A 12,904-nucleotide genomic window follows, 5' to 3' on the forward strand; every position below is an offset into this window, starting at 1 on the left:
TAATTTCATTGTTTAATAAGCACCATGTACAGTATATCACAGAAGTGAGTACACCCCTCACATGTTTGTAAATATTTGGGTTTATCTTTTCATGTGACAACACTGAAGAAATGACACTTTGCTACACTGTAAAGTAGTGAGTGTACATCGTGTATAACAGTGTAAATTAGAAACCCTAACCCTTCCAATAATTGTAAAGTTATTAACTGAAATCAATTGATTACGTTGATTACATCTTCTTATCTTCTTTATAATAGCTAAAAGTATCCTAGAAGATATTTTAAATAGTGTTTAAAGAGATTCTGTTCTCAGCATTCTAACTGTCTAATTAATGAGACCCATAAAAAATAAATTAAGAATCAATGGGTGGAAATCCTTAACTGGAATATTGTCCATCTTCTAAAACAGATTTAGGAGTTATCTTAATGAAATCCCACTTACCGTCGATTACATTCCTCATCTGATCATTTACCATTCCTGGAGTGTCATTGAAGGAGGCATAGCCCTGTTTTGGAGAATGACAGAAAACCACGTTTGCATCTTTTATTTTTATCTCACAGTTATAATCCAAAGATGTTGCTACTTTTCTAGACTCACCCTTTGGACGATATTGCGGAGGTCTGTTTTGAGAACTTGGTTTACACTTTCCAGCTGATTGTAAACGTTGGGTAACTGCAACACATGACACGCACTTAGAAAATATTTTATCTCAAGCAGTGCAGTTCACAAGATAAATAAAAAAAAAAAACATTGTTAAAAGACCAAATGGGAGCAAATGGCTGCAAGGAGAACCGTAAAAAAAAGAATAAAGAAGGAAATATATGCAGAAAAATAGATTAATATAAGCATACAGCTCCAGAAGGAATTAAGAGACCACTGCACCTTTTTCTTTCCTTTCCAAAAAAGTTGAAAGGAAGGTTTTGAGTGAGGAACAGAAGAGTTCAAATTAAGAGACCACTGCAAATTGAACACTTCTGCTCCTCACTCAAAACCTTCCCTTTCGACTTTTTTGGAAAGGAAAGAAAAATGTGCAGTGGGGTCTTTTAGTTTTTTCCGGAACTGTATATCCTCATGTTAAAAAAAAGGAAAAGGAAACGATGCAATCATTTACATTGATGGAAGTTATGGGCTGTCTACAAAACTTTCCCCCAAAAAAAATTATTAAAAGAGGAAAACAAAAACAAATGGGACAGCGTCGCGAAATACAAAACAATATCAAACAATTGCAGTACAACTGTTATTATCGTCTGCACAAGAGCGTGCCAGCATACCCGGGTAAAGTTGCCGCTGACATGGAGCTGCGCCAGTGAGCTGCGAATGGAACGGCACAGCTGAGCACTGGTGGCGTCCGACTCCTCGTCACTGCAGCCAGGGTCATTGAGCGATCGGTTTAGGCCGGAGCGCACCAGGCTCAGGTTAAAGTGGAGCTTTCCTGTTGCCTCCTGAAGAACCTCCAAGGAGACACTTGCGTTCTCCAGGGCCTCCTTGGTCTCCCGCATGGCTGGGGTTTGGGGAATGAGGCAGGACAGACAGCATGGGTAAACACTCAGCTTATGGACACGCTTTCACACACACACACACACACAAAAACCAAAACACACAGACGTGCACATTAGTACTCACACACAAAAAAAAGAATAGTATTCAGACAGGGGATGGTGAACAACAATAGTTGCAGGTTCAGTCCGTGGCTGGAACAAGGTCAAAGGTCGGGAAGAGAGGCCATATGCTTAATTCATCCGTAATGACTCATAATTAAGATGGCAGAGGGGGGTAGGTTTGGACAGTTCCAAATGGAGGAGGGAAGAAGTAAGTACACACACAGGGATGTCGAGCGACTTAGACTTGTCCCAGATCTGTTTGCGCCGTGTCGTCATCGCCAACGGTCACAGCTATGCAAACGGAAAAAACAGATCTCGGACCAGGTTAAAATTGGCTTAGAGGCCAGGAGAAACACAAGGGTACCAACCACAAAAGTAACACCAGGGTAAGATCTCAAGTTCACAAGGTCAGGGGGTCATCGGTCAGGGTTCATAAACTGTTACCTTTAATGGCCCTCTGCACTTTGACTTTACGACAACAAGTGAAAAGGAAAAGAAAAGGATTGCTACTTAAGCTATTAACGTTCTACTATGCCTTGTTATGGGCTAATTAACAAGATCTTTCTAGAAGAACTACAATGCAACTGTTCTATGCTTTTAGCTGTTTTTAAAGATCCTCATGACTTGCATCAAATTTTTATCACAGTGTTAGAGAGTAATAGCAATACCAGTATCAACTCGAAAAAGGAAATTACATCACAAGGACAGGCCATACCTCCGGCCATATTGAGTGCCCCATCCAGTGCAGGACGCACCTCTTTGCCCAACTCGTGGTGAATCTTTCCTCCCAGCAAAGGACCCACATCTGAGAATGGAGAAGCAAGTAGCATATCCCGGTTAGGGTCATTCATCTAATTCAGTAAGCTCAGCTTTCAATTCTTCTCATAGAAAAGCAATAGAGAAGAATGGGAATGTTTGGTAACTTTCTGAATTAACTAAACTGAAATGCAGCCAAAATGTTTTTGTACAGTCTCCACATGTTAACTTGATATGTAAATAGAGTCAGTTATCTTCAACACATAACAGATTGACATGTATGGGGCTTCAGGCGCTGAACTTACTATCTAGGTCAGAAATTACTTTATTCTTGGCAGTGGCGTATTGGACTATTAGGTAATCAATTTGCTGTGAAAAGAAGAGCAGAATATAGTTACCAAAGTTGTCAGAAATTATTTGCCTGGGCAACAATATAGTATTGAAATTATTTAGTTCTACATTCCAGCAGTTTGGATTTGAAACAATACAAGGAGAGGGTTAAAGTGCAGACTTGTTTGAGGATATACTTTTAATGATAAAGGATTAGAAAAGCATTTAGAAGCATTTAGAAACTACACCATGTTTTGCACATAATCCCCCAATTTTAGCATGCCTAAAAATACTGAATCAAACAGGTGGAATGCAGAGGCAAAAATAAAAACACAGGAAAAAGTGTCACAATCCCAAAACTTTTGGGGTTCACAGTATATGAATGCACCCCAGCCATTTAATCCACAACATTTAATAATGTACAGGCATGTCTACCTACAGTAACAATGTCAATGGGGCTACAGTGAGAAGGCCCTACCATTGGTGTTTCATTTGAAAATGTATGCAGGTCCCTTAGGTTGCTACTGATCAATCTCCTCACGCTTTTGAACTGAGAGCTCAGGTTCTGGTTAGCCGCATATGAACACAGTACACCAGCCCTGCGGACAGAAAACACAAGCACAGAGTCTTAAAAGAGACAGGGCACCCAATAAACCAAGAGTTCTGCAAAAACAAAATGAGGCGTGGGGTGTTTCAGCTGCCGGTGCTCATGTGCAGTATGGGTTTGAATCGGGAACACAAGCTACAGCAGTGGAGTAAAAGCCTGTGTTTTAACACACTGTCTCTAGGAATAAAGCATCCACATGTCTGATAATATAGTCACTTTACCCAAAACCAAGAGGTGCAAAATGTATTGGTCCCCCTAAGGATTCGTTTACAATCAGTCTACAGTAACATTCTTTTTTTGTAAGTACAAACCCGATTCCAAAAAAGTTGGGACACTGTACAATTGTGAAGAAAAACAGAATGCAATGATGTGGAAGTTTCAAATTTCAATATTTTATTCAGAATACAACATAGATGAAATGTTTAAACTGAGAAAATGTATCACTTTAAGGGGAAAATAAGATTATTTTAAATTTCATGTCATCAACACATCTCAAAAAGGTTGGGACAAGGGCATGTGGCATTCCCTCTTCTTTTTATAACAGACTGCAAACGTCTGGGGACTGAGGAGACAAGTTGTTCAGGTTTATGAATAGGAATATTGTCCCATTCTTGTCTAATACAGGCTTCAAGTTGCTCAACTGTCTTAGGTCTTCTTTGTCGCACCTTCCTACTTATGATGCGCCAAATGTTTTCTATGGGTGAAAGATCTGGACTGCAGGCTGGCCATTTCAGTACCCGGATCCTTCTTCTATGCAGCCATGACATTGTAATTGATGCAGTATGTGGTCTGGCATTGTCATGTTGAAAAATGCAAGGTCTTCCCTGAAAGAGACGACGTCTGGATGGGAGCATATGTTGTTCTAGAACTTGGATATAACTGTCAGCATTGATGGTGCCTTTCCAGATGTGTAGGCTGCCCATGCCACACGCACTCATGCAACCCCATACCATCAGAGATGCATGCTTCTGAACTGAGCGCTGATAACAACTTGGGTTGTCCTCTTTAGTCCGGATGACATGGCATCCCAGTTTTCCAAAATTAACTTCAATTTTGATTTGTCTGACCACAGAACACTTTTCCACTTTTAAAATGATCCTTGGCCCAGAGAAAACGCCTGCGCTTCTGGATCCTGTTTAGATACGGCAAGTTTTTAGCCGGCAATGGCGAATGGCACGGTGGATTGTGTTCACCAACAATGTTTTCTGGAAGTATTCCTGAGCCCATGTTGTGATTACCATTACAGTATCATTCCTGTATGTGATGCAGTGCCGTCTGAGGGCCCGAAGATCACAGGCATCCAGTATGGTTTTCCGGCCTTGACCCTTACGCACAGAGAATGTTCCAGATTCTCTGAATCTTTGGATGATATTATGCACTGTGGATGATGATAACTTCAAACTCTTTGCAATTTTTTCGGATATTGCTCCAAAATGTTTTGCCGCAGCATTGTGGGAATATGTGATCCTCTGCCCATCTTGACTTCTGAGAGACACGGCCACTCTGAGAGGCTCTTTTTATACCCAATCATGTTGCCAATTGACATAATAAGTTGCAAATTGGTCCTCCAGCTGTTCCTAACCTGTACATTTAACTTTTCCGGCCTCTTATTGCTACCTGTCCCAACTTTTCTGGAATGTGTAGCTCTCATGAAATCAAAAATGAGCCAATATTTGGCATGACATTACAAAATGTCTCACTTTCAACATTCAATTGTGATTTAAAAATAATTTTATGAAATTTGTAAAATATTCCATTCCTTTTTTACTCACAATTTGTACAGTGTCCCAACGTTTTTGGAATTGGGTTTGTAAATGTCAGTCTCCATGAAGTGTACTGTAGAATTTCCTGGATTACTGTTGTATTGTTATTATTATTAGATTAATCAGACATTCATCCAGGAAATGTTGAGCCAAAAGGGAACCAATCAAAAGAGACAGAAGGTCTTTTGTGGACAAAGACTTAACCAATCAACCATCTCAACCTACATGTTGTTGTATTTGACTTCAATGTATTGTCTGTGTCATTAGGCTGTAATGTAATTTTAATTTTTTTTTAAATGCGTAATCTGCATGGTCATTGACTTTGTTATAAATACAGCTCAGTAATACCAAAGTACAATATTTTTTTTGCATATGTGACAAAGACTACATGGCGTTCTTTCATGTGCAAATGAATCAATGACATATAATTGCCAGCAGGTGGCAATAAAAGTCCATAGAGTATAACTGTCATATTTCAACAGAAAAAGGGTAAAGAATCCATTGACAACACATACAATTATTTGAGATTTTCGGCCTTACACATCTAATTATGTGACATGAATCATGAACCCCATAGTCTGTAGCCATTCAGGTTTTTCAAATATTGAAAAAATACTTACAAAGACATTACTGAACATTGTGTATAACTTACGCAAAATAAAAGTGTCACTTTCGTACTTCAAACAGCTTTTAAGGTGGCTCTGCTTCTAGTGTTAATTAGCTCCATAAAACATCAAGGGGAACTCTGTCCATATATTAAGCCTTTATATCAATGACTCATTCAATCCCTCCTGATTACCAAGCCCAGTTTCTAAAACAGTCTGAGTTGCTAGGTTCTACTGTGCAGAACCCAGGAACCCAAACTGGGGACCCAAACCGGGCAATGTATTTGATGTATACCAGAGCTAGCACACCTGAATCAACTTGTCAACAAATCATCAAGCCCTAAGATGCTTGAATCAAGTGAGTTACAAAAGTGCTAAAAGAGACATGTGTGGGGTCTCCAAAAGATGTTTGAGAACCAATACTATAGTAAGATGCCTTATAAGGGAAGGGTTCGAAAAAAGATGATGAAAGTACAGTATCTATGCTGGTTGTGGTACTATGTACTTTTTGACCATGTTGTATATTCTGAATGGACCTAAAGTGCAATGTAGTACGTGGAGAAGAGAATAGTCTGCCATCTGGCAGGCTTAGTCAAATTATGGTATGCAGAAAGGATTGTGCCATCATCTATAGAAAAATGAAACGTTTAGTTGACCTCACAGGGTCACTAAAAATATAAGCCCTAACACTTAGTCCAAAAAGGAGAGTGTTTCCCACATAGTCACAGCTGTGCCTATGCTCTATCTTTCGGGCTGCCGCTTTTCATTCTGAAAACTGGTACTGGAGTTGTGTGTGTGTGTGTGCAGGATTGGTTTGGGACTGCTTTGGGTGCTTAGGGTGTAAGCGCAATGAAATGATAAATCACGTGCACGCCATTGGTTCCGTTCTGATGTGGGATTTATATGAACTCTCTGGACTGAGAAGGTGAAATGGAGACAGTAACATCATGACAATGTCTAATACGTAGGCCGTTTTATGTAGTAGGCATGGAGGCTGTAACATCATGACAATGTCTAATACGTAGGCCGTTTTAAGTAGTAGGCATGGAGGCTGTAACATCATGACAATGTCTAATACGTAGGTCGTTTTTAGTAGTAGGCATGGAGACTGTAACATCATGACAATGTCTAATACGTAGGCCGTTTTAAGTAGTAGGCATGGAGACTGTAACATCATGACAATGACTAATACGTAGGCCGTTTTAAGTAGTAGGCATGGAGGCTGTAACATCATGACAATGACTAATACGTAGGCCGTATTAAGTAGTAGGCATGGAGGCTGTAACATCATGACAATGTCTAATACGTAGGCCATTTTAAGTAGTAGGCATGGAGGCTGTAACATCATGACAATGTCTAATACGTAGGCCGTTTTATGTAGTAGGCATGGAGGCTGTAACATCATGACAATGACTAATACGTAGGCCGTTTTAAGTAGTAGGCATGGAGGCTGTAACATCATGACAATGTCTAATACGTAGGTCGTTTTTAGTAGTAGGCATGGAGGCTGTAACATCATGACAATGTCTAATACGTAGGCCGTTTTAAGTAGTAGGCATGGAGACTGTAACATCATGACAATGACTAATACGTAGGCCGTTTTAAGTAGTAGGCATGGAGGCTGTAACATCATGACAATGTCTAATACGTAGGCCGTTTTAAGTAGTAGGCATGGAGACTGTAACATCATGACAATGACTAATACGTAGGCCGTTTTAAGTAGTAGGCATGGAGGCTGTAACATCATGACAATGTCTAATACGTAGGCCGTATTAAGTAGTAGGCATGGAGGCTGTAACATCATGACAATGTCTAATACGTAGGCCGTTTTAAGTAGTAGGCATGGAGGCTGTAACATCATGACAATGACTAATACGTAGGTCGTTTTAAGTAGTAGGCATGGAGGCTGTAACATCATGACAATATCTAATACGTAGGTCGTTTTTAGTAGTAGGCATGGAGGCTGTAACATCATGACAATGTCTAATACGTAGGCCGTTTTAAGTAGTAGGCATGGAGGCTGTAACATCATGACAATGTCTAATACGTAGGCCGTTTTTAGTTGTAGGCATGGAGACTGTAACATCATGACAATGTCTAATACGTAGGCTGTTTTATGTAGTAGGCATGGAGGCTGTAACATCATGACAATGTCTAATACGTAGGCCGTTTTAAGTAGTAGGCATGGAGGCTGTAACATCATGACAATGTCTAATACGTAGGCCGTTTTATGTAGTAGGCATGGAGACAGTAACATAATGACAATGTCTAATACGTAGGCCGTTTTATGTAGTAGGCATGGAGGCTGTAACATCGAGACAATGTCTAATACGTAGGCCGTTTTAAGTAGTAGGCATGGAGGCTGTAACATCATGACAATGACTAATACGTAGGCCGTTTTAAGTAGTAGGCATGGAGGCTGTAACATCATGACAATGTCTAATACGTAGGTCGTTTTTAGTAGTAGGCATGTAGGCTGTAACATCATGACAATGTCTAATACGTAGGCCGTTTTAAGTAGTAGGCATGGAGGCTGTAACATCATGACAATGTCTAATACGTAGGTCGTTTTTAGTAGTAGGCATGGAGGCTGTAACATCATGACAATGACTAATACGTAGGCCGTTTTAAGTAGTAGGCATGGAGACTGTAACATCATGACAATGACTAATACGTAGGCCGTTTTAAGTAGTAGGCATGGAGGCTGTAACATCATGACAATGTCTAATACGTAGGCCGTTTTAAGTAGTAGGCATGGAGGCTGTAACATCATGACAATGTCTAATACGTAGGCCGTTTTAAGTAGTAGGCATGGAGACTGTAACATCATGACAATGACTAATACGTAGGCCGTTTTAAGTAGTAGGCATGGAGGCTGTAACATCATGACAATGACTAATACGTAGGTCGTTTTAAGTAGTAGGCATGGAGGCTGTAACATCATGACAATATCTAATACGTAGGTCGTTTTAGTAGTAGGCATGGAGGCTGTAACATCATGACAATGTCTAATACGTAGGCCGTTTTAAGTAGTAGGCATGGAGGCTGTAACATCATGACAATGTCTAATACGTAGGCCGTTTTTAGTTGTAGGCATGGAGACTGTAACATCATGACAATGTCTAATACGTAGGCCGTTTTATGTAGTAGGCATGGAGGCTGTAACATCATGACAATGTCTAATACGTAGGCCGTTTTAAGTAGTAGGCATGGAGGCTGTAACATCATGACAATGTCTAATACGTAGGCCGTTTTATGTAAGTAGGCATGGAGACAGTAACATAATGACAATGTCTAATACGTATGCCGTTTTATGTAGTAGGCATGGAGGCTGTAACATCGAGACAATGTCTAATACGTAGGCCGTTTTAAGTAGTAGGCATGGAGGCTGTAACATCATGACAATGACTAATACGTAGGCCGTTTTAAGTAGTAGGCATGGAGGCTGTAACATCATGACAATGTCTAATACGTAGGTCGTTTTTAGTAGTAGGCATGGAGGCTGTAACATCATGACAATGTCTAATACGTAGGCCGTTTTAAGTAGTAGGCATGGAGACTGTAACATCATGACAATGACTAATACGTAGGCCGTTTTAAGTAGTAGGCATGGAGGCTGTAACATCATGACAATGTCTAATACGTAGGCCGTTTTAAGTAGTAAGGCATGGAGACTGTAACATCATGACAATGACTAATACGTAGGCCGTTTTAAGTAGTAGGCATGGAGGCTGTAACATCATGACAATGTCTAATACGTAGGCCGTTTTAAGTAGTAGGCATGGAGGCTGTAACATCATGACAATGTCTAATACGTAGGCCGTTTTAAGTAGTAGGCATGGAGGCTGTAACATCATGACAATGTCTAATACGTAGGCCGTTTTAAGTAGTAGGCATGGAGACTGTAACATCATGACAATGACTAATACGTAGGCCGTTTTGAGTAGTAGGCATGGAGGCTGTAACATCATGACAATGACTAATACGTAGGCCGTTTTAAGTAGTAGGCATGGAGACAGTAACATCATGACAATGTCTAATACGTAGGTCGTTTTTAGTAGTAGGCATGGAGGCTGTAACATCATGACAATGTCTAATACGTAGGCCGTATTAAGCAGTAGGCATGGAGGCTGTAACATCATGACAATGTCTAATACGTAGGCCGTTTTAAGTAGTAGGCATGGAGGCTGTAACATCATGACAATGACTAATACGTAGGTCGTTTTAAGTAGTAGGCATGGAGGCTGTAACATCATGACAATATCTAATACGTAGGTCGTTTTTAGTAGTAGGCATGGAGGCTGTAACATCATGACAATGTCTAATACGTAGGCCGTTTTAAGTAGTAGGCATGGAGGCTGTAACATCATGACAATGTCTAATACGTAGGGCCGTTTTTAGTTGTAGGCATGGAGACTGTAACATCATGACAATGTCTAATACGTAGGCCGTTTTAATGTAGTAGGCATGGAGGCTGTAACATCATGACAATGTCTATACGTAGGCGTTCTTAAGTAGTAGGCATGGAGGCTGTAACATCATGACAATGTCTAATACGTAGGCCGTTTTATGTAGTAGGCATGGAGACAGTAACATAATGACAATGTCTAATACGTAGGCCGTTTTATGTAGTAGGCATGGAGCTGTAACATCGAGACAATGTCTAATACGTAGGCCGTTTTAAGTAGTAGGCATGGAGGCTGTAACACATCATGACAATGACTAATACGTAGGCCGTTTTAAGTAGTGGGCATGGAGGCTGTAACATCATGACAATGTCTAATACGTAGGTCGTTTTTTAGTAGTAGGCATGGAGCTGTAACATCATGACAATGTCTAATACGTATGCCCGTTTTAAGTAGTAGGCATGGAGGCTGTAACATCATGACAATGACTAATACGTAGGCCGTTTTAAGTAGTAGGCATGGAGGCTGTAACATCATGACAATGTCTAATACGTAGGCCGTTTTAAGTAGTAGGCATGGAGACTGTAACATCATGACAATGACTAATACGTAGGCCGTTTTAAGTAGTAGGCATGGAGGCTGTAACATCATGACAATGTCTAATACGTAGGCCGTATTAAGTAGTAGGCATGGAGGCTGTAACATCATGACAATGTCTAATACGTAGGCCGTTTAAGTAGTAGGCATGGAGGCTGTAACATCATGACAATGACTAATACGTAGGTCGTTTTAAGTAGTAGGCATGGAGGCTGTAACATCATGACAATATCTAATACGTAGGTCGTTTTTAGTAGTAGGCATGGAGGCTGTAATATCATGACAATGTCTAATACGTAGGCCGTTTTAAGTAGTAGGCATGGAGGCTGTAACATCATGACAATGTCTAATACGTAGGCCGTTTTAAGTTGTAGGCATGGAGACTGTAACATCATGACAATGTCTAATACGTAGGCTGTTTTATGTAGTAGGCATGGAGGCTGTAACATCATGACAATGTCTAATACGTAGGCCGTTTTAAGTAGTAGGCATGGAGGCTGTAACATCATGACAATGTCTAATGCGTAGGCCGTTTTAAGTAGTAGGCATGGAGACTGTAACATCATGACAATGACTAATACGTAGGCCGTTTTAAGTAGTAGGCATGGAGGCTGTAACATCATGACAATGACTAATACGTAGGCCGTATTAAGTAGTAGGCATGGAGACAGTAACATCATGACAATGTCTAATACGTAGGCCATTTTTAGTTGTAGGCATGGAGGCTGTAACATCATGACAATGTCTAATACTTAGGCCGTTTTAAGTAGTAGGCATGGAGGCTGTAACATCATGACAATGTCTAATAAGTAGGCCGTATTAAGTAGTAGGCATGGAGGCTGTAACATCATGACAATGTCTAATACGTAGGGCCGTTTTAAGTAGTAGGCATGGAGGCTGTAACATCATGACAATGTCTAATACGTAGGCCGTTTTATGTAGTAGGCATGGAGACAGTAACATAATGACAATGTCTAATACGTAGGGCCGTTTTATGTAGTGAGGCATGGAGGCTGTAACATCGAGACAATGTCTAATACGTAGGCCGTTTTAAGTAGTAGGCATGGAGGCTGTAACATCATGACAATGACTAATACGTAGGCGTTTAAGTAGTAGGCATGGAGGCTGTAACATCATGACAATGTCTAATACGTAGGCCGTTTTTAGTAGTAGGCATGGAGGCTGTAACATCATGACAATGTCTAATACGTAGGCCGTTTTAAAGTAGTAGGCATGGAGGCTGTAACATCATGACAATGTCTAATACGTAGGCCGTTTTTAGTAGTAGGCATGGAGGCTGTAACATCATGACAATGACTAATACGTAGGCCGTTTTAAGTAGTAGGCATGGAGACTGTAACATCATGACAATGACTAATACGTAGGCCGTTTTAAGTAGTAGGCATGGAGGCTGTAACATCATGACAATGTCTAATACCGTAGGCCGTTTTATAGTAGTAGGCATGGAGGCCTGTAACATCATGACAATGTCTAATAGTAGGCCGTTTTTAAGTAGTAGGCATGGAGGCTGTAACATCATGACAATGATCTAATAGTAGGTCGTATTTTAGTAGTAGCATGGAGGACTGTAACATCATGACAATGGCTAATACGCTAGGCCGTTTTATAAGTAGTAGGCATGGAGGCTGTAACATCATGACAATGTCTAATACGTAGCGTCGTTTTCAGTAGTAGGCATGGAGGCTGTAACATCATGACAATGTCTAATACGTAAGGCCGTTCTTAAGTAGTAGCATGGAGACTGTAACATCATGACAATGACTAATACGTAGGCCCGTTTTAATAGTAGTAGGCATGGAGGCTGTAACATCATGACAATGACTAATACGTAGGCCGTTTTTAAGTAGTAGGCATGGAGGCTGTAACATCATGACAATATCTAATACGTAGGCCGTTTTAGTAGTAGGCATGGAGGCTGTAACATCATGACAATGTAATACGTAGGCCGTTTTAAGTAGTAGGCATGGAGGCTGTAACATCATGACAATGTCTAATACGTAGGCCGTTTTAGTAGTAGGCATGGAGGACTGTAACATCATGACAATGTCTAATACGTAGGCCGTTTTATGTAGTAGGCATGGAGGCTGTAACATCATGACAATGTCTAATACGTAGGCCGTTTTATGTAGTAGGCATGGAGGCTGTAACATCATGACAATGTCTAATACGTAGGCCGTTTTAGTAGTAGGCATGGAGGCTGTAACATCAGACAATGTCT

At 40.5% G+C, this 12,904-nt stretch overlaps 1 protein-coding gene across 12 annotated transcripts in view; it reads right to left on the reverse strand.

Moving 5' to 3' along the window:
* Nucleotides 1–12,904, reverse strand: part of prom1a (prominin 1a) — a 102,669-nt gene that overhangs the window by 22,220 nt on the left and 67,545 nt on the right. For 6 of the 12 annotated variants that reach the window (XM_034291754.1, XM_034291763.1, XM_034291758.1 and 3 more), the window contains exons 5-11: nt 3,166–3,286; nt 2,663–2,726; nt 2,317–2,406; nt 2,046–2,069; nt 1,272–1,501; nt 598–672; nt 442–505 (exon numbers count right to left, since the gene is read on the reverse strand). In XM_034291754.1, the coding sequence (XP_034147645.1) occupies nt 442–505; nt 598–672; nt 1,272–1,501; nt 2,046–2,069; nt 2,317–2,406; nt 2,663–2,726; nt 3,166–3,286 (668 nt within the window). The remainder of the gene's footprint in view (nt 1–441; nt 506–597; nt 673–1,271; nt 1,502–2,045; nt 2,070–2,316; nt 2,407–2,662; nt 2,727–3,165; nt 3,287–12,904) is intronic. The other 6 variants (XM_034291755.1, XM_034291762.1, XM_034291757.1 and 3 more) reach the window with 1 other exon arrangement.

Source organism: Esox lucius, chromosome 4 (genome assembly GCF_011004845.1).
Source record: "Esox lucius isolate fEsoLuc1 chromosome 4, fEsoLuc1.pri, whole genome shotgun sequence".
Taxonomy (NCBI): domain Eukaryota; kingdom Metazoa; phylum Chordata; class Actinopteri; order Esociformes; family Esocidae; genus Esox; species Esox lucius.